Source organism: Peromyscus californicus, unplaced genomic scaffold, assembly GCF_007827085.1.
Source record: "Peromyscus californicus insignis strain IS unplaced genomic scaffold, ASM782708v3 Scaffold_5__1_contigs__length_169319896, whole genome shotgun sequence".
NCBI lineage: Eukaryota > Metazoa > Chordata > Mammalia > Rodentia > Cricetidae > Peromyscus > Peromyscus californicus.
In genome coordinates, this window is record NW_026294573.1 from 50,120,377 (window position 1) to 50,144,439 (window position 24,063).

At 44.2% G+C, this 24,063-nt stretch overlaps 1 protein-coding gene across 7 annotated transcripts in view; it reads right to left on the reverse strand.

The window, feature by feature from the left end:
• The window catches only part of Dnajc6 (DnaJ heat shock protein family (Hsp40) member C6), a 164,123-nt gene that overhangs the window by 33,990 nt on the left and 106,070 nt on the right, over positions 1-24,063 (reverse strand). For all 7 annotated transcript variants that reach the window (XM_052718041.1, XM_052718044.1, XM_052718046.1 and 4 more), the window contains 4 exons: positions 14,937-15,087; positions 13,879-13,928; positions 13,635-13,783; positions 2,391-2,513 (listed from right to left, as the gene is read on the reverse strand). In XM_052718041.1, coding sequence (XP_052574001.1) covers positions 2,391-2,513; positions 13,635-13,783; positions 13,879-13,928; positions 14,937-15,087 — 473 coding nt within the window. The remainder of the gene's footprint in view (positions 1-2,390; positions 2,514-13,634; positions 13,784-13,878; positions 13,929-14,936; positions 15,088-24,063) is intronic.

Below are 24,063 nucleotides of genomic sequence, written 5' to 3' on the forward strand. Positions count from 1 at the left end.
AAAGGACTAGTGTAGGCTTATTATTTTAAATAAATCTGTGATATGCCCAGGAGGGCACTGAAGGGCTAATGCATAGCTTCCATTCCTTTCCCCAGCCTAGTCAAGCCCTCCTGACTCATTTATACATATCCTTTATAAGTGATGCTAAGAACATCCTGTCAGACAGCGGTCCTTTGTCGACTCTTTTCTTCCTCTTCATAGAGTTTTTATTCTTACCGCCCGCCCCCCTGCCCTAGGATTTACTTACACCTCACATCCCTGGAACTGTCTTAATTTAAGCTCCATAAGAAATGGCACTGACTGGAAAGATGATGGGTCTGCCTCCAAGCACAGCTGCTGATGCCGCCTAGGGAAGAACCCACACCTCGGGGAGTCAGGGAGATGTTCTGAACTTTGTAGCTACCCGTAACTGGCCAGCAGTCTGTAACAGGTGCCGGACTGCTGCCCAAGCCTTTCACAAAGGTGGCAGCTGGCCTGCACCTCCTCCAGGCACTGATCATAGGCCTCTGAGATTCTTCATGGGCTTCACTGTGATCACACAGGTAGGATGCTTGGAGCCTGCAGCTGCACCCAAGTCCACCTTGGAGAGGAAATCCACTGAGCCATCTCTCCAGCCCCGTTTCATGTCATCTTTCTTGTTTTAATTTATTTTTTTTATGTGCATGGGTGTTTTCCCTGAATATGTGTTTGTGTACCACATGCATGCCTGGTACCTAAGGTCAGGAGAGGGCATTGGATCACTGGAGCTATAGTTACAAGCAGTTATGAGCCACCAGACATGGGTTCTGGGAACTGAACTTGGGTCCTCTGTAAGAAGAGCAAGTACTCTTAACCATTGAGACACCTCCCCAGCCCTCTTTCATGGCTTTCTTGAACTTGTACATGATGACAAGAAGCCAGGGATCCACAAGGGGGGTTTAGGGTGACCAACAGTTCACGGTAAGTATGCTCACCATTGAAACATCTCCACCTGCATGCCAGGTCCCTTGATTTTGGTCACTGCAGTGACCATAGCAATTAAGTACCCAGATGAATCCACAAAGCCTTGAATTTTTAATTCATTGTGATTGTATTATGAGAGCTGGGAAGCCTCTAGCCTCTCTAAACTTTTAGAAAAAAAAAATTGAAGTGAAAATCTCCAATGCACTTAAGGCTGCCTAGGCCCTAAAAGCAATCTGTTCTTTGAGTGACCGTTGTGCCTCTAAAAGGCAAGCCCCGCAGCCTCTGACGCGAAATGCTTACAGACACCGAGTGTTCTGTATGGCTTGCCAAGTATTTGGGAGTTGAAACAGAAATATAAAAAGGTTCTTCAACTGTCTTCTCTGTTTCAGCCAGCTGGCTCTTAAGGACGGGAAAGTTATCCAGTGCCTCAGCAAAACAAAACAACAAACAGCAACACAAACCGACTGATGTTTGTAGACAGAATGGACTATTTCCAGTGCTTATGCTTGGGCTCGATGTGTTCATATCCACAGCCACTTGCTCAGATCTTTTGTGTCAAAGTTCAAAGAAAGTTTCTTCCCGAAAGAGGACAGTCCAGTGGGGAATGAGTAAGGAACGGCCTTGGGTGACACTATGTATTAAATGCCACAGGTCATGTTTAGATGCACAGTGAGGATATCTGCACTGTGGAAAACACCCAAGGTTTAGAAAGATTTTGCTGGAAGTTGGGTTTTAAGAAACAGTTAAGAAGCCTGAGAAGAAGGGCTGGAGAAAGGAGCTGTAGGGAACCCAAGCCAACAAATCCTTTGGGAATTATTTGGAAATACAGCTGGACCATAAAACTACTCACAAGGGCGTAAATGTCACTTTCTCTTAGTTTTATTTTAATACAACTAGTTGAGAAATTAAACATGTTTCTATCCATTTTATCCATGCAAAGCTCAGTGCATTTGTACCCGTGGATCCACAACTCTCTTCCTACCTCTTTTAAGATACTCGGCACATTTTAGAACCCCTGCATTATGCAGACTGTGAACACAGACCTCTCCCACTCTCACTCAAACATAAAGCCAGGAATAAAGCTAGGTTCTGTGACAAACACTTGTAATCCCATCACTTAGGAAACTGAGGCAGGAGGATTGCCATGAATTCAGGACTTGCCTGGACTACGTAGTAGGAATTCATCTCAAAACAAAATAAAACACCACCAAGAATAACAGATTCTTCCCTCAATTGCTTTTCCTCTGGGGGGGGGGGGCACAAATAAAACAGGTTTTCACAGTAATAAATCATTTCTTCTCTTCCTTCATTTTTACCTGCCTGGCATTGCTCTACCTCTAAGTAGAGGCTCAGTAAATGCTGTTGAGCTTGGATGTCATCACACTTCTGGATCCAGCCGTCCATACTTCTCCAAAGCCCCACCCACAGAAGGACCAAAGAACACTCACCAAGCAGTGGACAACGCAGACATTTTTGGGATTCTGTAGCAGCCAGTTATACATATTCCGACACACAGCAAACAGGTTGTGTAGACTCGGGGCCTGCCTGATGGGCCAGCTGCATTCCGAGACCTAAAGAAATGGAGAGAGGAAATGAATTCTCCCATCAATTCATCTCCATAAGTATGCATCACACAGAACTTCCGGAAGTGGCATCCTGTCCTCTCTCCATGTATGGAACAGTATCTAAATGCAGAAAGACACGTTTAATGTAATAATTTGTTAAGATCTCCAAAATCATGAGTTACACCACTCATGGAGGTAGCATTGTGAGCTTTCATTGCAGACAGGCAGAGTTGGAAAAAGGATCTAGATGCAGAAAGAGAAGCTTCACACAGTCATTTTGGTAATACATGGTCTCAGTACATAGCCCACCTGATCTCAAATCCACTATCCTCCTGCCTCAGTCTCCTGAGTAATAGAATTACAGGTGGGATAACCTGACTTAATACAACAGTTTTTTGGTTTTGTTTCTAATTAAATAACTCTGTATCACTGAAGTTATTAAAACACATCTAGAAATACATTTTAAGTTAACTAGACAATTTTTTATTGCCTTAGGGACCATATTTTTCAGTTTCTATTATCCTTCTTCTAGATGTTTCTCTTAGATTCTGTGGTCTCTATGTCCATCTAAGCTCTCCTTATAACATGAAAAGTCCTGCAGAGTGAGCCAGGGTGACTTAAGTGTCTCAGTTTTTTCCACAGGGGAACTATTTCCCGTCTTCATTTAACATATATATTGGCTGTGTTAGAGACCCACCATGACACTGCTTAGCCTGATCTATATGGCAATCAAAGAAGACAAGTATTGATTAGATGACATTTTTGTTGATGAGAAAATTGACTCTCAGAGGTGAGCTGTCTACAGTCACACTGTTAAGCCCAGGTCTTTTGAGCATTATCATTTAGCTTTGGCAGCACCGGCTGGATGACCTCACTGTGCACGGCACGTGCCCTGACTGACTACATATTTACTAGTCTATCTAATATTAAGAAGTTTAGACTTGGGTAAACTTTACATCTTTAACCCTTTCTTTCTTCATAGAATGTGGTGGATGGGGACCTACTTCCACAGCTGCCAGTATTACAGGAGAATCAACTGTCAGGGCTTAGTTTGTATCTGACACATACAAGTTGATCAATAAATTCTAGCAATCATTATTTTACCAAGCCATTGCCAATGCAAAGCTCTGAGGTCAGACTGAAAACAGTGAGCCTGTGTGGTAAGAGCCTGGGTGCAGGGCAGACCACAGGAGGCCTAAAGAAGAGGATGTAGCCGGGCGGTGGTGGCGCACGCCTTTAATCCCAGCACTCGGGAGGCAGAGCCAGGCGGATCTCTGTGAGTTCGAGGCCAGCCTGGACTACCAAGTGAGTTCCAGGAAAGGCGCAAAGCTACACAGAGAAACCCTGTCTCGAAAAACCAAAAAAAAAAAAAAAAGAAGAGGATGGAGGAGATGTCCCAATGGATCAAGTGTTTGTGGACAAGAATGGAGACCAGAACTGGATCTAGTCCCTAGAACCCACAAAACTACTGATCAGCCATTGCCCAACTCAGCCAGAAGGCAAAGCCAGAGGATAGAGGGTCCCCTGGACCAGCTAGCTAATGAGCTTCAGGTCTATCAAGAGACCCTTTGCCAACAGACACTCAATGTCAGTCTCAGCTCCCACCTCACCCCCCAAACACACACACATACATTCACACCAGGAGGAGGAGGAAGAGGAGGCTATTTGAAAAGACTCATTCTGGGATCTGCATTTTCCAACAGAAGGAGGCAAAGGAATCAGTTAGGGGGCCAGTAAGCTGGTGGGGAGGTGGAGGAGGGGATGGTGGCGCCTTAGCTCAATGGCAGTGGGGTACAAAGCCACCTCAGCCACCCAGGAGACAAAAGGGAAGTCTTAGTAAGTGCTCATGTGGCTGCAGTGGCTGTGCAGAGGAGTGTGCTTAAGAGAGGTGTTAAGGGTGACACCCATGTTTGTGGCTTGAGTGACCAGATAGAGGAATAGATTCAAAGGAATGATGTCAACAAGCTGTGCTACGTGGTATAAAAAGACCTGGCCTAGGAAAGCTCAAACACCTCCAGCTCCCTATGCTCGACACTGGGAAGGGCGGCGAAAGGACTGTCACTGATTGGCCCTTTCCTGGTCACCAGACAATACTCATAAAAATATGAACAGGAAATTATCTGTGTGTGCTCACTTCAAAAAGCAAAGGTGGGAATTCCCTTTCTGGTCTGCCAAGGCAGCCTGCTCTTTTTTTTTTTTTGTTAATCTGCAGCCCTTTTTCTATACAATGACTGTGGGTGAAGCGGAACTTCCAGGTTACCCAATTTTCTATACCCTTTGGGAACAACAGATGTGGCATGTTAAACAAAGTGTGTGAAACACTTCACATCACTACCCAAGGGTCCAGGAGGTGCCAGCTCAACCTGCCAGTTTAAACTCCACAGTGACTCACACCTTCTAACCAGCACAACTATCAACAGAGCTACCCGGTCCACTGTTCACTTCCCAATTGCACTCTCCACCGATGTTTTCTCAAGGAATAGAAACGACTTACCAAATAAAATGGTTGAAAATTTAGGAGAATGAATTTTGCTGTGGGGGATTATAAAATACATATCTGTGGATGCTGCTTCCTGTCTGTGGTGTTTCTCTCCCTTGGAAAACTTCATGACCCCTTCGAAGCCCAAGTTCAATGTTCTCTTCTCGCTGACCCTCACAGATAGAGCCAATCACGGTCGTATCCATGTCTTGGCCTGTTTTCACCTATCCCAGTTTTTGTTAGTAAGACAGCACAGTTACGGATTCAGGGTGGGTTTTCATGTTGCAGTCACCACTGCCCACTGCACTAACTGTCCCAAGCTTCCATTCTCTTGGGGGGTTGAGAGCAAGTGAGTAGTCGAGGATTGTTGTGAGGATGAGGGCACACTTATGTCAGCTGTGCTGGACTGACTCTTCTGTCTGAGTTCCATGGAAAAAGCAAGCATGGCTTCCCCTTTCTGTGACCTCACTCTTGGGTGTCTGTCTTCCGTGGGTTGCCGCTGGGGGAACGAACAAATAAAAACTAAAGGAGTAAATCCTACTTGGCAATCACTTTTTTTGCAACAGGATTTGTCTAATATCTTTTTAAAGGACTTATTCCATTTTTATTTACACTATGTGTGCATGTGTGTGAGTACACACAGAGGCCAGAAGAGGGCATAAGATCCCCTGGAGCTGGGGTTGCTGAGAGGTTATGAGCTGTCCCACATGGGTGCTAGAAGATGAACTCTGACCCTCCACAAAAAACAGCAAGTGCTCTTCAGCACTGAATTCTTAAATCTGAGCCATCTATCCAGCCTCTACATGTATAGCTTAAGAATGAACAGGCAGATTGAATTTGTTGGAAATTTTTTTTTTAGATTACAACAAAGTGAAAATATAAGATTTTTTTCCTGAGGCAATATTTTTAAAGCTTTTAAAAACTGTATGCTAACCACCCACACATCACATGTCAATATCTGAACTGCATCTCAGCTAAAAGCTGGCTAAATTGTTCTTAGCACAATAGGCTAACAGCCCTAGAATCATTAAATCAATCAAGCAAATAATATTAATTTAAAGTGCTCTGTAATTATATCTTTACTTGATATATAATTACATAGCACTAGGCAAACACATAATTAGAATTTTTTTAAAAAACATGTTCTGTCTAAAAGAGGAAAAACATTAGGACATAAACACTTCCCCACCAAATTAGGAATCTGATCAGTGCCAGGCTTTCTGTGATGCTCTAGGTCACACTCAGTACAGTAAGTATGATCCTAGACTGTGTGACACTTCATTGCAGCATCTTCAACCTCCCTGAACACTCCTGGAGTCACTGAGCATCAGAGGATATCATGTCAGCTCCAGGCCCACCATGGTACTAGAAGAAGAGGTCAAGACAACTGCAGGGCTGAAGCTGGATGCCATGCATTGTCATCTCCTAAGTGGTATGCTGTAGCATGAATTCTAACTGGTCTTAACAATAAAAACCCAGAGTCAGATATCAGGGTAAATGCTGAAAGATAAGAGAAGTAAAGCATCCACAGTCACCTCTTACCTCTATAACTCCTCAGCCTGAAAGGGGTGAGCTCCTGTCTCCTCCTGCCTTATATTCCTCTCTCCACTCAGCCATATCACTTTCTGTCTCCACCTCCCTAGTGCTGGGATTAAAGGTGTGTGCCTCCCAAGTACTGGGATCAAAGGCATGCGGTCCCAAGTGCTGGGATTAAAGGTGTGTGCAGCACTGCCTGGCCTCTATGGTTAACTAGTGGCTAGCTCCACATTGTGATCTCCAGGCAAGCTTTATTTGTTAGAGCACAAATACCATCACAGTGTGCTAAGCACATGAGTCAACAGTGAAGTGGAGCATCAGACTGACACACCCTATCTGGTGTTTCCTGATCAGTTCATCATTTATGGAAGACAGGAGTATTTCAGTCACCAATTGTGATATTCTATTATTACCAGTGTTAATCTTGGTCACCACTTACCCGGTGCTTACTCCAAGCCAGGCACTACTAATCAAATTTCTTTCTTACAATGGTAAGAAACACATAGTAAAAGACTGCTTGTGTAGATTAGGGATAGTGTTCAGTTGGTAGAATGTTTGCCTCCCGTACATGAGGCCCTGGGTTTGATATAAAGAGAGGAAGAGGAAGGAGGAGGAAGAGAAGGAGGAGGAAGAGAGGGCTGGAGGGAAGGAGGATGGGAACTTGTGAGACAGGTTCTGTTATTGTCATAATGATCTTTTTTACAAGGGAAAGTTTCAAGACAGGGTTTCTCTGTCCTGGAACTCGCTCTGTAGACCAGGCTGGCCTCGAACTCACAGAGATCCCCCTTCCTCTGCCTCTCTAGTGCTGGGATTAAAGACAAACACTACAGCACTTGGCTGCCATGTTTATCTTATAGGAAAGAGAACTGAGTTCAAGTAGCAGTGGGATGTCTTATTCAGTAAAAGGCACAACTGAGAGATGAGCCTAAGGTATTTTTAAAGCTTGTAATCTGTGTATATTATAGGATCTCATCCCAATAAAAATAACAAATTCTACTGTGATGCCCTGCTATGGTTATTAACAATAGCTCCATAATGCATTTGTCAGGTGGTAGCTGTACTTTACCTAGGTGGAGACATTCAGATCACGAAAGGCTATATAACTGCACTATATGAGCCTCTGGCTCCCAGTCCAGGCTCTCTTTCCACCTTCCTGTTTCCTGTCCAGACACTCATGGATGGAGCCAAAGAGAGAAAGTGGGAAGTTCTCTCCTCTGCAGCCACCTCCTCAGCAACCTCAAAGCAAAGCAAAAATAGCCAGGAGCTACAAGGACTTCTTCAGTGAGCTCTGGAAGAAAGGAGGTCCCAAGTGCTGGGATTAAAGGTGTGTGCAGCACTGCCTGGCCTCTATGGTTAACTAGTGGCTCGCAGTCAGGAGCCCTGTAAGAATCCAAGTCATTAACGCACCTTCAAAACACTGACTGTTTTCAAAGGCAAAAACTAAGTCCTACAAGATTTGGAAATAATCCACATGAAGTTTAAAAAAAAAAAAACAACAACTGGATGACTGGTTTCTATACTGCTAGCAAGACGTTCCCAGTAACATCCATCACAGGTGGACAGAGAAGAGTGGGCCTGGGCAGCACTGATTGGCATTCTCAGAACTTCAGAACACTGGGCAAGGTTAGACCTGATCTCTAGTCATCCAGAGTTTTGTATTTTCCTACAGTATTACCAAGAGATGAGTGATGCAAAGATTCTTGATATTAAAAGGCATAGGTACAAACCTGTGCAGAAACCCAACACACACACACACACACACACACACACACACACACACACACACACACACACACACACACACGGGGGTGGGGGGTGAGGGGGGTAATGTTAACACTTGGGATGATTTAAAAAAAAAGGTTTGGATCTAGATAGTGGTGATGGTTATACAACATTGCTGAGTGCAATTAGATAAACTGGATTACATACTTAAGTGGTTAAAATGGAAACATTGCTCTATACATTTTCCCATAATGTTTTTAAAAGTGCAAGCACCTGGTTTAAGTTCTCTGCAGCCCACCAATTAATCTAAATATACAGTGTATCTATCAGTGTTTGTCATTCAGATTAAGAATATTTGACTTAGGGCTAGAGTTGGTTCAACATAAGAGCATATACTACTCTTGCAGGTGATCCAGGTTCAGTTCCTAGCACATACATTGGGCAGCTCACAACCATATGTAACTACCGTTCCAGGGCATCCAGTGCCATCTTTTGGCTTCCACAGGCACCTATGCACATGGTTTATAAAAACCCACAAAAGTATATAAATAAGCATAACAAAATAAATAATTTTCAAGAATAATATTTGACTTAGCCAATTCATCTTATGCTCTCTTAAATGCCATTGACAGCTTTTAATTGATACTTTTTTTTTTTTTTTTTTGGTTTTTCGAGACAGGGTTTCTCTGTGTAGCTTTGTGCCTTTTCCTGGAACTCACTTGGTAGCCCAGGCTGGCCTCGAACTCACAGAGATCCGCCTGGCTCTGCCTCCCGAATGCTGGGATTAAAGGCGTGCGCCACCACCACCCGGCTTTAATTGATACTTTTAATCCCCAAGGGTAGATATTTTCTATAAATAATAATCAAAAAATTTTACCTCCTTTGCAATCCTGAATGGATATTCTAGTGCCTTGATTTCAATGTGAGTTTATTTGCCAATACTTGTTTTGGGTCAACTTTTTTACTAACTTGAGACTACAAAATTCCTTTCTTGTGTAGCTACATCCTGTCACCTATGCAAATACTACAAAACTGCTATGTGATTTTCTCATGATTCACATCAGTTTACATGGCTTAAAACTATGGATGTTCATCAAAACATAGAAAGAAAAGCCTCAGAAAAGTTAAAATCTTCCTGCTACAACCTGCCTCCACCACTATGACCTCTACCTGAAATTCAACCACATAATCAAGGGGATGCGAGAGAGTTAAGGTTTCACACAGAGCTAGAGTCCATGAGTCTGTTAGTAACATCAATGCTGCAGTATGCCATTTCCAATGTCCTTTACGGAAGAATATACCTACATTTATTAAAATGAGGTTTAGGAGCAGATCTAACCCTTCACTAGCCTGGAAGCAGGAAGACATGGTTCTAGACCTCATTGCCTGGAGACTGAGAACTAGGAAGACAGATTAAGTATGGGACAATGAGCTGCCAATCAGTTCACAGAGCCAGTGCTGGGAGGGATGGGCAACGACCTTGGAAAGAGATGAACCAAATCAAAACCAGGCCTGAGGGAAACACTCAGATTTGGGGACCATCTTCCTGCAACTAACGTTGAGAGACGCAGGTCAGCAGCAGATCCGGTTCCATTTTGACCAACTCTGCTGGGACTCTCAGGGAAGGGTTATGTTATGGTTGCCATGTCACCCACAGTATGGGAAAGAATTACAAAAGCCTGGGGTGTGAAACCTCCCCTTAGTGAAAAAAGACCAGCAGAGGAAAAGGTGGAGGGCCTGTAGTTCAGATGACTTTTTAGAGAGAATGTATAGTTCATGCGAAAGTACTGTGTGTGAGTGTGAGTGTATGTATGTGTGTATACATCATTTGTGCATCCCTGGCGGGTACACAGACTCTAGTGATGAAGGACAATGAATGATGAAGCGGAAGAAGCAGAGCCCTCATGATGAGCCTTCTAAGACACATTCTGACTCTGCCTACAAGGGAAATGACACCATTTCTTCCACTTACACTGTGTGTCCCGCTTTCAGGACCAGCCACATGCCTGTCTCCCAGCACTGAGCACCTCCACAGGCTCCACCTTTAAAACATTCACCTTTAAAACGCCCTGCATTCTCTCTCCAACTAGGCTTAAGTGCTTTGACAGCAAGAACCAAATATTTCCATTATAGCTACAATGTTTAAGACTTCTTGGCACATCTGTTATTTTAGGAAACATTTATTAGCCATGCTGGGTACTGTCCTGTATATCAAATAAAATAAACAAGGTCCCTGCTCCTCTTAGGGCAAGTGAAAGCAGGCCAGGGTAGATGTTCAGTATGTAATCCCTGCTTCCCTTTTGCCAATTAAGACCAGTAGCAAGAGCTTTAGTTACACTATTAGGTGCCTTTCTTTATAAATACCTGTATAGGGCTCAGGGGGTAAAGTGTTTGTTGTGCGAGAATGGGAACTTGAGTTTGGATCCATATAAAAGCTCAACACAGTGGCATGCATCTATCACCCCAGCACTAAGAAGAAGGAATGACAGGTCTCAGAAGCTCAGTGGCCAGCCAGTCTAGCTGAGACCTCAAGCTCTGGGTTCAGTGAAAGACCATATCTCAAGAACTAAGGTGGAGAAGCAATTGGAGAAGATGCTCTGATATCAGCCTCTGGTTTCCACATGTTCCTGCACACACACACACACACACACACACACAACACAGAGAGGGGGCTATTGAAAAAAAGCTACTCAAGCCTATCTTCATATGTATAAATGCTTCTATTGTCAATCTTACAAATTTACTTACTTTCAGTAGGAAACTGAGGCTGTCACAGATATACCAAAAGCAAATGAAATTTCTATGAAACACTCTTTGGGGTATTCCATTGTCCTTCAGTTGTGAAAACAATGTCATTCACTTAGTCTCCAAATGAGAAAACTCAGCCCCAAATGTTTTCAGGGTAGTGCTGCATGCGTGCAATCCTAGCCCCTGGGAGCTAAAGCAGGAAGAATGAAAATTCAAGACCAGCCTGGGCTATGCAGCAAGACCCTTCCTCAATAAGAAAAAGACAGTTGTATTCCATTAGAACATCAGGCTCCATTAATGTTTTAGGGTCACTTGCTTGGAATTATATGATAGAGGAAATAACAGTTGGAAGGTTTGTTTATTGTGATAGATTTTAAAGAATGACATGTAAAACTCTTATCAACAGAATGACAATTTCAACCCAACCACTTTGAAATGGTTTTTATTTGTTTATCTGTTGGTGTCTGCCTGCCTGCATGCCTATCTGTCTGTCTGAGATAGGGTCTTGCTATTTAGCCCAGGCTGTTCTTGAACTTGATGTGTAGCCCAGGCTAGCCATGAATTTGTTAACCTCCTGCCTCTGCCTCCAAAGTGCTGAGACGACAGGTCATACCAGCTTCCAGATGGTCTTGTGAGTGCTTCTCAAAGAGGAATTCCCCACAGCCAGGGCAGGAGAAGTGCCCAGGAAGTTGTTAGAAATGCAGATTCCTTGCCCGACTTCCATCTGACTGAAGCAGAAGTTGGTGCCTAACAAACCTTCCAGATGATTCTGATGTACACTGAAGTTCAAGAATGTTCTAAGAACATGTTGAAAAGATCCTTAATAAACTTTCATATCTTGTTGACTGTTAGGACAGAAAGAGATTTGGGAGAGTTCATGGAACAATGCTTTTGTGTGTTGGACAGATGGAGACTAAACCCACAGATTTTCAAGAGCAACCAGAACCTTAAGCAAAAATGTGCTCTAGCATAAAAGTGAGGGTCCATTGCTTTGCATATCCAAAATCAAACTTCACTTTTTTTTAACATTTATTTGTTTATCTTGTGTACGTGTGTGCTCACATCTATGCCACGGCACATGTGTAGAAGTCAGAGCACAACTTGTGAAAGTTCCCTTCTTCTGTGGGCTCCAGGTATTGAACTTAGGTCAAGTTTGGCAACAAGCACCTTTACCACTGAGCCATCTCACCAGCCCCAAACTTCCACTTCCTTAATGTCCATGCAAAAAAGTCATTCCTATTTATTAATAGATCCAGATGAAGTTATAGAACCAATCATATCTAAAGGATAAGCCACAAACATTTTAAGATAAGAAGAGAGAGGCAGGCAGGCAGGCAGACAGACAGATAGACAGACAGACTGAGAGCAGCAAAGCTTTATTTTATGAGTCAGTCAAGAACTCAGAAGCCAAAAGTATCAGGCATGATGTCAGACTCGAACCTAAGCCAGCTCCCACAGTTCCCTGCCCAGACTGAAACTAAGAATAGTCTTCTACCTTGTTCAAAACACTTCTTTAAAAGGCTAATTAAAATTAAAAAGGATGATCTAGCTTTTCCAATGTCAGCCCAGGCTGATGGTCAAAAACAGAAGCAGAAAGCCACTTGCTGGCTGTATGGTTTAGGGCAAGTTTCCTCATGTCTCTGGGCCTTTTCTGTTCTGCTGTGTGTGGTGCTGCATGCAGACTTCTCCATGCCGTGTAAAACCAACTTTATAAATGTTGGTTGCAGCCCTTTCCATTATCAGTGTTTGAAATTGTATTACTGAGGTGAGGTGTGGAAGGGCAAGTGTATAATACTGGAACTTGAGAGACAGAAACAACAGTCTCATAGCAAGTTCAAGACCAGTATGGTCTATATTGACAATTCCAAGCCAGCCAGGGATATGTAGCAAGGCTTTGTCTCATAGAAAAATTAATTTACAAAATACAATAGATGGTATCACCAATCCTACCGTAAAGATGTCTTCATGCTATCCTTCATTTATAGGATGTCACAAGTATATTACTATTTTAATTTAACCTTTTGAGCATTTTGTCTGCATGTATATCTGTATACTATGTGAGTGAAGTGCCCTCTAAGGCCAGAGAGGGTATTGGATCCCTAGGACCTGGAATTATAGCTGCTTGTGAGCCACTATGTGAGTGATGGAAATTGAACCTGGGTCCTTTGGAAGAGCAGACAATGGTCTTAACCTCTGAGCCATCTTGCCAGCCTCCAAAATATATTATTCTTAAAAACAGTCTGTCTATACCAGTCTAACTACTGATATCCATGTAGATTTATTGAGGAAGATCAAAGGCATCATTAGTGTTACAGCAAAACAGCAGTTAATTACCCTGTGCCGTTAGTTCAGCTTTTAAGTTGAGCCTCATAAGCAACCACAAATGCTTTGAGCCCCCGGCTCCAATGGTGTTTCATTGATAGGCACATGTTCTTGTAAGTATTTTCACCTAAGCAAAACATTCAGAATATTTCATAGCAAGAGTTTGTGGCTAGAAGGGGCCAGATTTCATAGTTCCTTGGCTCATACGCCTATGACAAGGGCCCCAAGGACATCTCCCAAAAGCAAAAATACCCTCAACCGTGCAAATAGTGATGCTACAGTGTCCTCAAGAATCCTTCCCCGGGGTGAAAATTCCTTACCCGACTGTGAAACTTGGCAGTTCGGTAAGACTTGGGTGACAGGTTGTATACTGTGTAGTGGTCGAGATGTCTGGAATCCAAAAAGCTACGGATGTCATCAACCTGATTCCTGAATCCTATGTCAACGTTGTCCAGAGGAAAGGACATCACTAGGAGAGGTCACAACCAAAGAGAACGGGGTTAAAGCCATCTGCTGTCAGGATGAATGGCACTGAAGAGCCGCTAAAGAACGTGAGACACTCACCGATAATTCTGGAGGTGACGTAAGTGAAGTCTAGGTCTCCCTTTGTGTAGCTGAAAGCAAGACAGGAGAGAGGATTAGAGCAATCGGAATAGGTGAAGATTTCTGTCTCCATTGAAACATCATGAACTGGAGCACTTGTGTCCAGCGGGCATATTTGAACTCTCCTCACTCTCTTTCCTCTAACAAGGAGGCCTCGTTGAGAGAAGGCAGCCCACAGCCTCTGGCTACACCACCCAGCTGTGCATGCTGCATCCCTACACACACCCCTTGATGAGCGGTGTCAATCTCAGAATAGAATTGCTGTGTCTTTCCTAACACCGACGGTTTCTGAGTGCCTGACCCACTGGAACGCTCATTCCTAATTGTGAACTGCTAAGGGGAGAGTGGATAGAGGCTGAGAAAAAGCAAAAGATCCCTTTTCTCCTCCTACCAAGGTCTTGGCTAAACAACAGAAGAAACAGGAAATTTTGCCTTTGAAACAAGATTAAAATGCCAATAAATATATTGAATTTGACATTTGATTTCTGACTCAAAACTTCATATTGTAACCAAAAATAAACAAATAATTTTCTAATTCTTAAGAATATAAAAATTACTACATTATTTATGTAAGAATCTTCATGGAGGGGAAGAGCAATCAACTTCCCCCACTAAATAAATGTTGAAGGACTAGAGGATACGACAGTTCAGTTTCAATTGCAAGCCACAGACTGCCTGTGCATGATCTGATCTAATCCCCAAGCCTCTCAGACACAAATCCTATCAGAGAATTCATTACCTTGCCTTACACCACATAGTTTATAAGCACAGATACTGCATCAGAACCCACGATGTTCGTAAAGCCAAAGATGGTGACCATCCCACACCAACATACTAATGAGCTCAGTCCCCCTATAGACTGTGCTTATAGCTCCAAAGGGACTTAACATTCAGTTTCAGTCAGAGAATGCAATCATGTCACCAAGCTGACACTATGTGAGTCCAATAAGCAGTTGGCAAGGAGCCAGATCCCTTGGAAGCCTGGGTTCCGCCAGCTTCCCCCAGAAGAATGTACGCACCTGCTAACAGACTGGATGACTCGAGAGGATGTGTCTTTGAGGGTGTCCTTCAGGTTGTCCTTCAGATTACTGAATAGCCTCCCTGCACCACCTTTTACCATGTCAAAAAGGCCTCCCCCATAGCTGGGCTCCATGTCTGGAGATGAGGCACCTGAGAAGGAAAAGTAGAAGGTTAGCATACAGACAACACGGAACGCCAGCTGCTCTTCGTCCTACAACACGTGGATCGTCTCTAAGAGGCTGGGAATATCCCAGCAATTATGTACTGTTCTCAGAATTTATGAGCTTTAGCAATGCTGCTGGGCCCCAGAGAGTACAAGGTAAGTTGTTGCACGTGGAGTCGTAGGAACAGGGACCTCCAGAGTCACATTGCTCAATACCACGGCTGACATTCATAGGTAGCCATTGAGCACTTGAAATACAACTAACTGGTCACACTGAGCTGTCCTGTAAAAATACACAGAAAATTCTAAAAACTTGGCACGCGCGCACGCACGCGCACGCGCACGCGCGTGCACACACACACACACACACACACACACACACACACACACACAAACCACCTCCATATTTTTATACTGATTACATTTTTAAATAATTACATTTTAGAAATATTAAACTAAATATATAATTTCACCTGTCTCTTTTTAATGTGAATACTAAAATTATTTTATTTATTGCATTTCATTTCATTTCATCTTATTTTTGAAACAAAGTGCTGCTCTATAGAGTAGACTAGCCTCAAGCTTACTACCTCCCCTCCTCAGCCTCCTGAAGCTGGGATTACAGGTGTGCACCATCACACTTGGTTTGGAAAAGTTAAAAAGTTTAAATCACCTACATAGCCTGTATTATAGTCTAATGACACAGAGAGACCCCAGGAGAAAAAAAGCATGCCACTTAAGTTCGTTCATCTGGGGCCTGCTCTGGCCTCCAGTGGACCTGACTAATAGAGGTTCATTATATCCCATCCCTCGGCAACAGATCCCTTCCATCATGGCTGAGAACTGCATAGTGACCACTGCTGTGACTTACCAGACACTTCAGTGTCTATTCCCCTGTGGCTACATGAAATTGCACCCCCTGTGGTTAGCTCTTGTCAGCACTACAGATTTTGGGGTCCAGTACTTCTTTTTCTGAGGTACCTCTGCATTTTGGGTAGACTCCCTAGCCATCGTAGAGTCTGGTACTATCTAGAGATCCAGGCGACCTCTGGGGACTTGGAACTTAGTCTCTGCAAATGCAAAGAAGAGGATTCTATTTTGTCATTTTTCCTGACCCCTGATAAAATGAGGTAATTTTCTTTGTGTTTATTAGCCAGAAAGTTTTTTTTTTATTTCAAGTACCTACTATACCCCTACATGCTATTAGCATATGCCTATAAATACATGTTTATTGTCATTCTTCCGTCCCGATCACAAAACTCATGGATGCCTTAGTCGTGATTAAGCATCTATTTCAAGGTGGAGCTCTATCGGAAATCGCAAAGAACAGTGAATACTGGTGAATAAAGAAACAGACGCATGAGCAAACAGCAACAGAGCCCTCCACTTCCTGGAGGACAGGAGCTCTGCTCTGACCTTTCATGGTGGTACAGTTCCTCACCATTGGAAATTGTTTATTATTCCTCCTGAGAGGCAGTGAAGCGGGGTCTCATTCCAGCACCAAACCTGACCCGGAATTCACAGTGATTTTCCTGCCTCAGCTTCCCACATGATAGGATTATAGGTTTAAGCCCATGCTGGGCCTATTACTCCAATTTTACAGTAGGAGAACTGGAGTCTCAAAGAAGGCTGCTCATTGACAGCCTCAGTTAACCAGAAGAACCAGCCATTCACACCCATGTGCGCAGTTCTAAAGTCGAAATGAGAACCAGCCACATCCCACTATGCCCCTGGCTGATACCAGCCCATGATTCTACCAGCTGTGGTTAAGATGGTCCTTCTTTACTAGCATGTGTGTGTGTGTGTGTGTGTGTGTGTGTGGTGTGTGTGTGTGTGTGTGTGAGAGAGAGAGAGAGAGGGGGGGGGGAGAGAGAGAGAGAGAGAGAGAGAGAGAGAGAGAGAGAGAGAGAGAGAGACTCTCCTCTGAGCCAAGAAATAGCCATCTTGGGGAGTTCAGCTGCTCCTGGGTCCAAAGGATCACCCCACTGAGTTTGTAGACTGTTTAGATTCTCTCTCAGAGAGTCCGGGGAAGAGACCCTCACCTAAGTACCCAGTCCCTCCTACCCAGCACCTCTACCTTGGGTAGGGGATAGAGTATAGAGGCAGGGAAGACTAGGAGGGAGCTCCATCTATACCGCTAGAGGGAAGTCCTCATCCCTGCTGAGTAAACGCTTTCCAGGTGTGGCCTGCTGGGGGAAGAATACTCACACCCCTGCAGGTGACCTCTCACTCACACCCCTGCAGGTGACCTGTCCCTCACCTACACACTGTAAGGAAGCTCAATAAACTCATTGGTTCCCTAGAGTGAACTTGGGAGGAATCATGCTTTGGTTAGTTACTGGGGCCTTAGGAGGGAGGATGGCTATTGTTTATGTCCCCTGAGAAGGAATCTTAGCAATTCTGCCTCCTATCCAGCCCCCACAACTGTCCCTTGATCTTCTCATCCTCCTACTGTGTGCATTTCATCTGGCAGCGCAGTGATGATGCTCTTATGACCAGCACCCCCAAAATCTCTGCATCTGTCAAACCAACTATAGGAGTTTGAAAGAAAATGGCCCCCAAAGAGAGTGGCACTATGAGGAGGTGTGGCTTTGTTGAAGGAAGTGTGTCACTGTGGGGGTGGGCTTTGAGGTCTCTTTTGCTTACGCTTCCCTCAGTGTGTCTGTCAGTCAGCCGATTTCCTGCTACCTCTTCCTCAAGATGTGGGACTCTCAGCTTCAGCACCATGTCTGCCTGCATGCCACCATGCTCCCCGCCATGATGATAATGGACTGAACCTCTGAAACTGTAAGTGAGCCCCGTCAAATAAATATTTTCATTCATAAGAGTTGCCGTGGTCATGTGGTCATGGTGTCTCTTCACAGCAATAAAAACCCAAACTAAGACACCAGACAAACTAAATTATGTTGGCAGCCTGAGCTCTGGTGACCCCTCTGCTCCACAGGTTGAGTGACATGCTGGAGCTGGGTCTGACAGCAGGGAAGACTAGTGCTACAAGCATAAGAAAGCTCTCTTGTGTTCTGGTTCCTGTTGTGTTTGTGATTAAAAAACACCACCATAGCCGGGCGGTGGTGGCACACGCCTTTAATCCCAGCACTCAGGAGGCAGAGCCAGGCGGATCTCTGTGAGTTTGAGGCCAGCCTGGTCTACAGAGATCCAGGACAGGCACCAAAGCTACACAGAGAAACCCTGTCTCAAAAAAAAAAAAAAAACCACTATGACCAAGGCAATTTATAGAAGGAAGGGTTCATCTGGGCTTATGGTTCCAGAGGGATGAGTCCATCAAGACGGGGAATCAAGAAGCAGGTATGTTGGCTGGCGCAGCAGCTGAGAGTTTACACCTCAAACTGAAAATGGGAAATAGAGAGAGCTAACTCAAAATGGCATGAATTTTTGGAAACCTCAAAGCCTGCCCACAGTGACATACCTCCTTCAGCAAGGCCACACCTCCTGATCTTCTGCAAACTGCCAACACCTGGAGATCAAGTACTCAGATGTCTGAGACTTATGGGGAACATCCCATGCAAACCACTGCACCTATGAAAGAGGTCAGTTTACCTCCCTTTAAGGACATGCATGTGTAAAAAGTGGTATCCTATTTTCATTTTGAATATATTGAGGACAGAGAAGCAAAAAATGCTCACCCCATTTACACTCCAAAGTGCTCTGTCTGAGCACCCTCCTGAGATACCACTTCTTCATGTTGATTATCTAGACATCTCACTGACTCTCAGTTTCATGCTGGAGCAGAACACTGAGGCACAGGCCTATTAAAAGATGTGACTGTCTTTGATCATCTAAAACTCACTCTCAGCATCACTCAGGTCTCTCTCTGCTCATTAAAAATGCTGCTGAAGCCGGGAATGACTTTCCAGAGCCATTTATAACACCCATACATTCAAACTATGTCACATAAGCCATGACACAAAAAGAGAAGGGGGGCACTGTGTGATTTCACCCTAATGGCTCATTTGGGTGGGTGTACCAGCTTTTCTCGGTGAGCTACACTAGGTGTCGAGAGTACAGATTCTGCAAAGGGTATTCTTGCCTCAGCTAGTGGAAAGAGAGGGAGAGAGGTTTCAAACCCGACAGAGCAGTAGCCATAGTACAGCGGGACTGAGCTCTAGCCTGTGGGCCAAATCCAGTCACCTGTTTGTCTCGATGACTTTCCTATGTTTTAACTGTTGGGGGTAAAAATATCAAAAGACACTCGAGTTCATACTCCATGACAATTACATCACGGCCGACTTTCAATGGCTAGAAATCAAATGTTACTGGAACACAGGGCAGGAGATGTAGCTCAGTGGCATATCACTTCCACATAGAAAACAAGAGCAGATTGAGACTTCTGTGTTCATGTCTGGTCTGTGGCTTCTGGTCTGCAACGGCAAAGCCGAGCAGCTGTGAGACACCCGTAGAGCCTAAGTATGTATGAGCCAGCCCTGTAAGGAGGGTTTCCCAACCTCTACACTAGACTGTCCACCTTAAACACTACCTGTGGGAACAGTGCTGGCCAGGGCCCTTAGGGGATCCGAGGATCTAAGAGGGTGTCAGGGTCAGAAGTGACAGTGTATGTCTGAGAGTGCCATAGAAGGAGAAAAGACTGGGTCTTTGCTTCAGGCTCCCAGCAGACTCTTATCTATAATGACATTGTGTCATTTTAAAACCTAAGCCCACAGAAGGCAAAAGTCAGAACCATACCCTGCCTCCTCACTAACCAACCCCATGTCATTCCCAAAATGTCAGAAATGAGTTTTCTTGGGGATTATTAGCACTCAGAAGAGCATCATATCCCTCCCGTTATGAGACCAGCACACAGACTGCCTGACTGGTTCTTACAACACTGTTGACTCCTGGGACAGCATCTGTCTCCCCACTGAACCGTTCACTGTTCACCTGTCGGCACCCACTTCTTTTCAAGGAGTATCGGAGGCAATTCAAAAGTCATTTGGAAAATGTTCAGGTGGGCCTAACTGCCTCACTGTGTGAGGCAGGTAGAAAGGGCAGGGGCTGCTCTTAATCGGCATCTGATCCACCTGTGGGACCCAAGTCAAGACACTGAAAAGTGCGGAGGAAACAGATGGAAACTTAACAAGGGAATCACAGCTCATGGTGAACACTGCCATCCCACACATACTCCCACGGCTCGCACAGTGGCCCTGTCAAGGGCACCCTGGACTGTATGCAGTAGCTCTCGGTGACTCTAAGAAGGCATACTCTCCCATGTAGTATGGTATTGTATTTTGCAAAGACTCAGTGAATATTAAAAAAAAAAAAAAATTGACCATGGTATTGTTTTGAATAACAAGAAAGTACAGATAATGTATTTTAATTTACTTTTAATTGTATGTACATGGGTGTGTTTTGTTTACTTTTCTATTGCTGTGAAGAGACACCATAACCAAGGCAACATACAAAAGCAAGCACTTAGTTTGGGGCTCACAGTTCCAGAGGGTAGTAGAGTCTATGGTCATCACAGCAGAGAAGCATGGCAGTGGACAGGTAGGCAGGCATGGCCCTGGTACAGTAGCTGAGAGCTCACATGTTGAGACAACAACCATGAAGCAGAGAGAGAGAGAGAGAGCTAACTGGGAATGAATGGTGTGGCTTTTGAAACCTCAAAGTCCCACCCCCATGACACGACTCCTCCAACAAAGCCACACCTCCTAATCTTTCCCAAACAGTTCCACCAACTACAGACCAAAGCATTCAAATATGTGAACCTATAGGGGCCATTCTCATTCAATCCACCACAGGGTGCCATGTGCATACCCAGTGCCATGGAGACCAGCAGAGGACATTAGACCCCCTGAAACTGTAGTTACAGATGGTTGTGAGCCATCATGTGGGTGCTGGGACTCAAACCCAAGTCTTCTGGAAAAACAGCCAATGATCTTAATTGCTGATCCATTTCTCCAGCCCCAAATGATGCATTTTTAATGGAACTGGTTGAATACTCCCAATAATGCTGTGCTGTGATTATAATTAGGTCATTTTATATATATATATATATATATATATAAATTATATATATGTATAATTAACCATTAAATTGCCTTGTAGAAAAATAGAGATACATACGACTAAGGACAAAATGAAAATTAAAATATAAACATTGCACGCACATACTTGTAAGAGAATAATATTGACAAGTAGCGAAAGAATTCAGAAGTGTTGTATATTTTGGTGTATTTGAGACAGGATGTCATGTAATCCAGGCAGTCCTTGGACTCTATGTATAGCTGAAGATGACCTCAAACTCCTTCCTGAAGGATCCACCTCCCCAGTGCTGAGATTATAGGCATGCACCACCAGAATTAGCTCAGAAATTATAACTAATATAAAAGAATAACTACACTAGCCCAAACTTATGAGATACCTCTTATGTACCAGACACTGATCTAAATGCCTAGTTCACGGCAATGTTTAAGCTTCACATCACTCCAAAGGCAGCTCCACGGTTCTTCCCATTCACACTGGAAGATGAAGACTCACAGGCCCACCAGGAACTCACTCAAGCACCCATGGTAGATGTACTAGGGTGTGTAGCCAGTCAAATGGTTCCAGAGCCCAGGCTTTTAGCCATTACATTTTCAAATTAGTTAGAGTAATTACATCAAATTATGCAAGGATAAGTGGGTTTTTTTTCATTTCTTTATATGACTGCATTTTCTAGATTTTCTACATCTCACCGCTTCACAGGTAAAAACACATATAAAGTCAGGACAATTAGCCAAGTGCTGCACTGTTACAGTTCAGTACAGGCTTACAGAATGGCTGTGGGGCCCTCCCTCTTCTGCGCATGACCCTTCCAACACGAAAGCTTCCTTGATGGCCTTTGAGAAGCAGCCATGCTTACCACAGCATTCTAGTGGCCCCGATGGCTCTCTCACCACAAGCAAACTGGGCATCCTTCTGCCTGAGGTTCCATCTAAGGCCTGGGCCCAGGGCCTTAAGGATAGAGACGTGATGGCAGGGGACACTTGGCAGCAATCACGGGCCTGGGGCCATCAGCCATCCTCGGCGGGTCCTCTACACCTACACAAAGTCACCTCCACAGTCTTCCACCTGTCTTCTTTCCAGAAAGTCTCCATCCCTGGTTCTAATAACTCTTACCATTCAGGGCCAGCCAGCTGATAAAAGACGAATAAAACCAACTTTGCTAATAGGTTCTGGCCATGTTCACGTCCTTCTTCGCCAAAGGGCATTTTCCTCTGTGTGTGTTTGTTTGTCAAATGTCACTATGCTATACGTGTTGCCTAGCATCTACAAAGTTGATGGGAATAGGAGTGAATTCCTAGGCCTCAAAAGGCCTTGGCATGCACTGCCAGCTCCCGCCCCAAGAACAAGACATGCCTTTGCCCAAAGTTTGGCCAAGGGCAAAGAAAGCGATGCCATTGCCACGAAAGGCTTCCTTATCCTAAGGTAATAGATTTTTCAGCTCTTGATTTCCTGTCAATTAAACAAATAGATCACATAGGCATAATAACTAGCTTCCTTATTGAAAGAGCCCACTGCCTTGGCATCCAGAATCATCTTCCCCCATTCAGCCTACTCCAGGGAACCTTCGAGGAGAGAAGATGGACTCTGGGGAAAGATGTCTTAGACCCGAGGGCTGGTTTTCCTACTTAAAACCTATGTAAGCTTGAGCATATCATTATATTCCTCTGTGATTCCTTCTCCCCTTAAAATGGAACTGATTAGGAACAAAAGCTTTCCTGCATGCCTCATGGTATCCACAGCATCAAAGGAGACCATGTATGATGATGATGTTTTTTAAAGTAATAAGACCTTTTTTTAAATGAGCAGGAGTTTTAATTTGCATCCTTAGAAATTCAGCTCTCATAGTAAATGATTCCAGGAATTGCCCACAATTGCATGCCAGAGAGCACAGGTCTCCGATTGCACAAAATAAAAGTTTAACACATGCAAAAATAAATAAAATTAAGCAAAAAGTATTCAAAACTCTATGCCAAACAAGGAGGCAGGGACTAAACAAAGCTGGCAGTATTAAAATGCAGGCTGCTTATTAGTCAGAAAGGGTTTTGGACCCTGCTTCTGCTACCAGAAGGGCGAGCAGCCTACAGCTGCCATACAAGACTCTTGACCCGCAGGAGAGAAGCACCCACAGAATACAGGCAGCTGTGGGAAGACCGAGAGAACTAAAGGTCTGCAACGCTCTTAGCCTACGGCCGGCATATTGTGAACACTCAGTAAGTGACAGTTAGCAGGGGCTGTGGAGAAAACCGTGACCAATGCAGCCTGCATCACAAAGGACCACATTGTTCTGGTTCATAGTTGGCCCAGCCAGACTGGAGAGGGATACAGCAAGGGAGGGAATCTCTTTCCAGAGCTTCTAGACATCGTACATGTAACGTTTTCACTGTGGGGATTCAGAATCAAAACGGCTTAACGGAGACAGAACTCTCTATATCTCGGAGCCTCTACTTTGCATCTCGTACAGCTCTGGTGTGGGGAACTATGATGAGCTATTGGCGGAACTATTATTAAGGCGCACAGGGATTTGATGTCACTGTTTTTAAATACTATGAGATTTCTGGGCTATTTGGCCCATAGTGTGAGCTATTATGTCACACTGCTGTCACACAGCAGCCCTGACAGGTCGAATGACTGCTCAACAGACCCAGAGTACAGAAGCAGACTTGTGGGACATTGAGCCCTGGCCGGCAAGGGCCCAGAGCACCAGCGCTGATGCAGGTTTTGTGGGTTCAGGCTGTGTAGAAAGCGTGGGTACACAAGTGTATGATGGTTCTTGGAAGTCAGCCTAGGCCAGCTGGAAGTAGGTAGAAATTAATTTGATGAGAAGTTGTTGCTACAAGGGTCTGCTTCTGTTCCCTTTCTCCAACCACAGCCTCAAAATAGAGATAATTTAGCCGACAGTCAGATCAGTCTTAAAAATTTCCAAAATTCAACAGGAAAATATTGGAAGTTAGTGATAAATA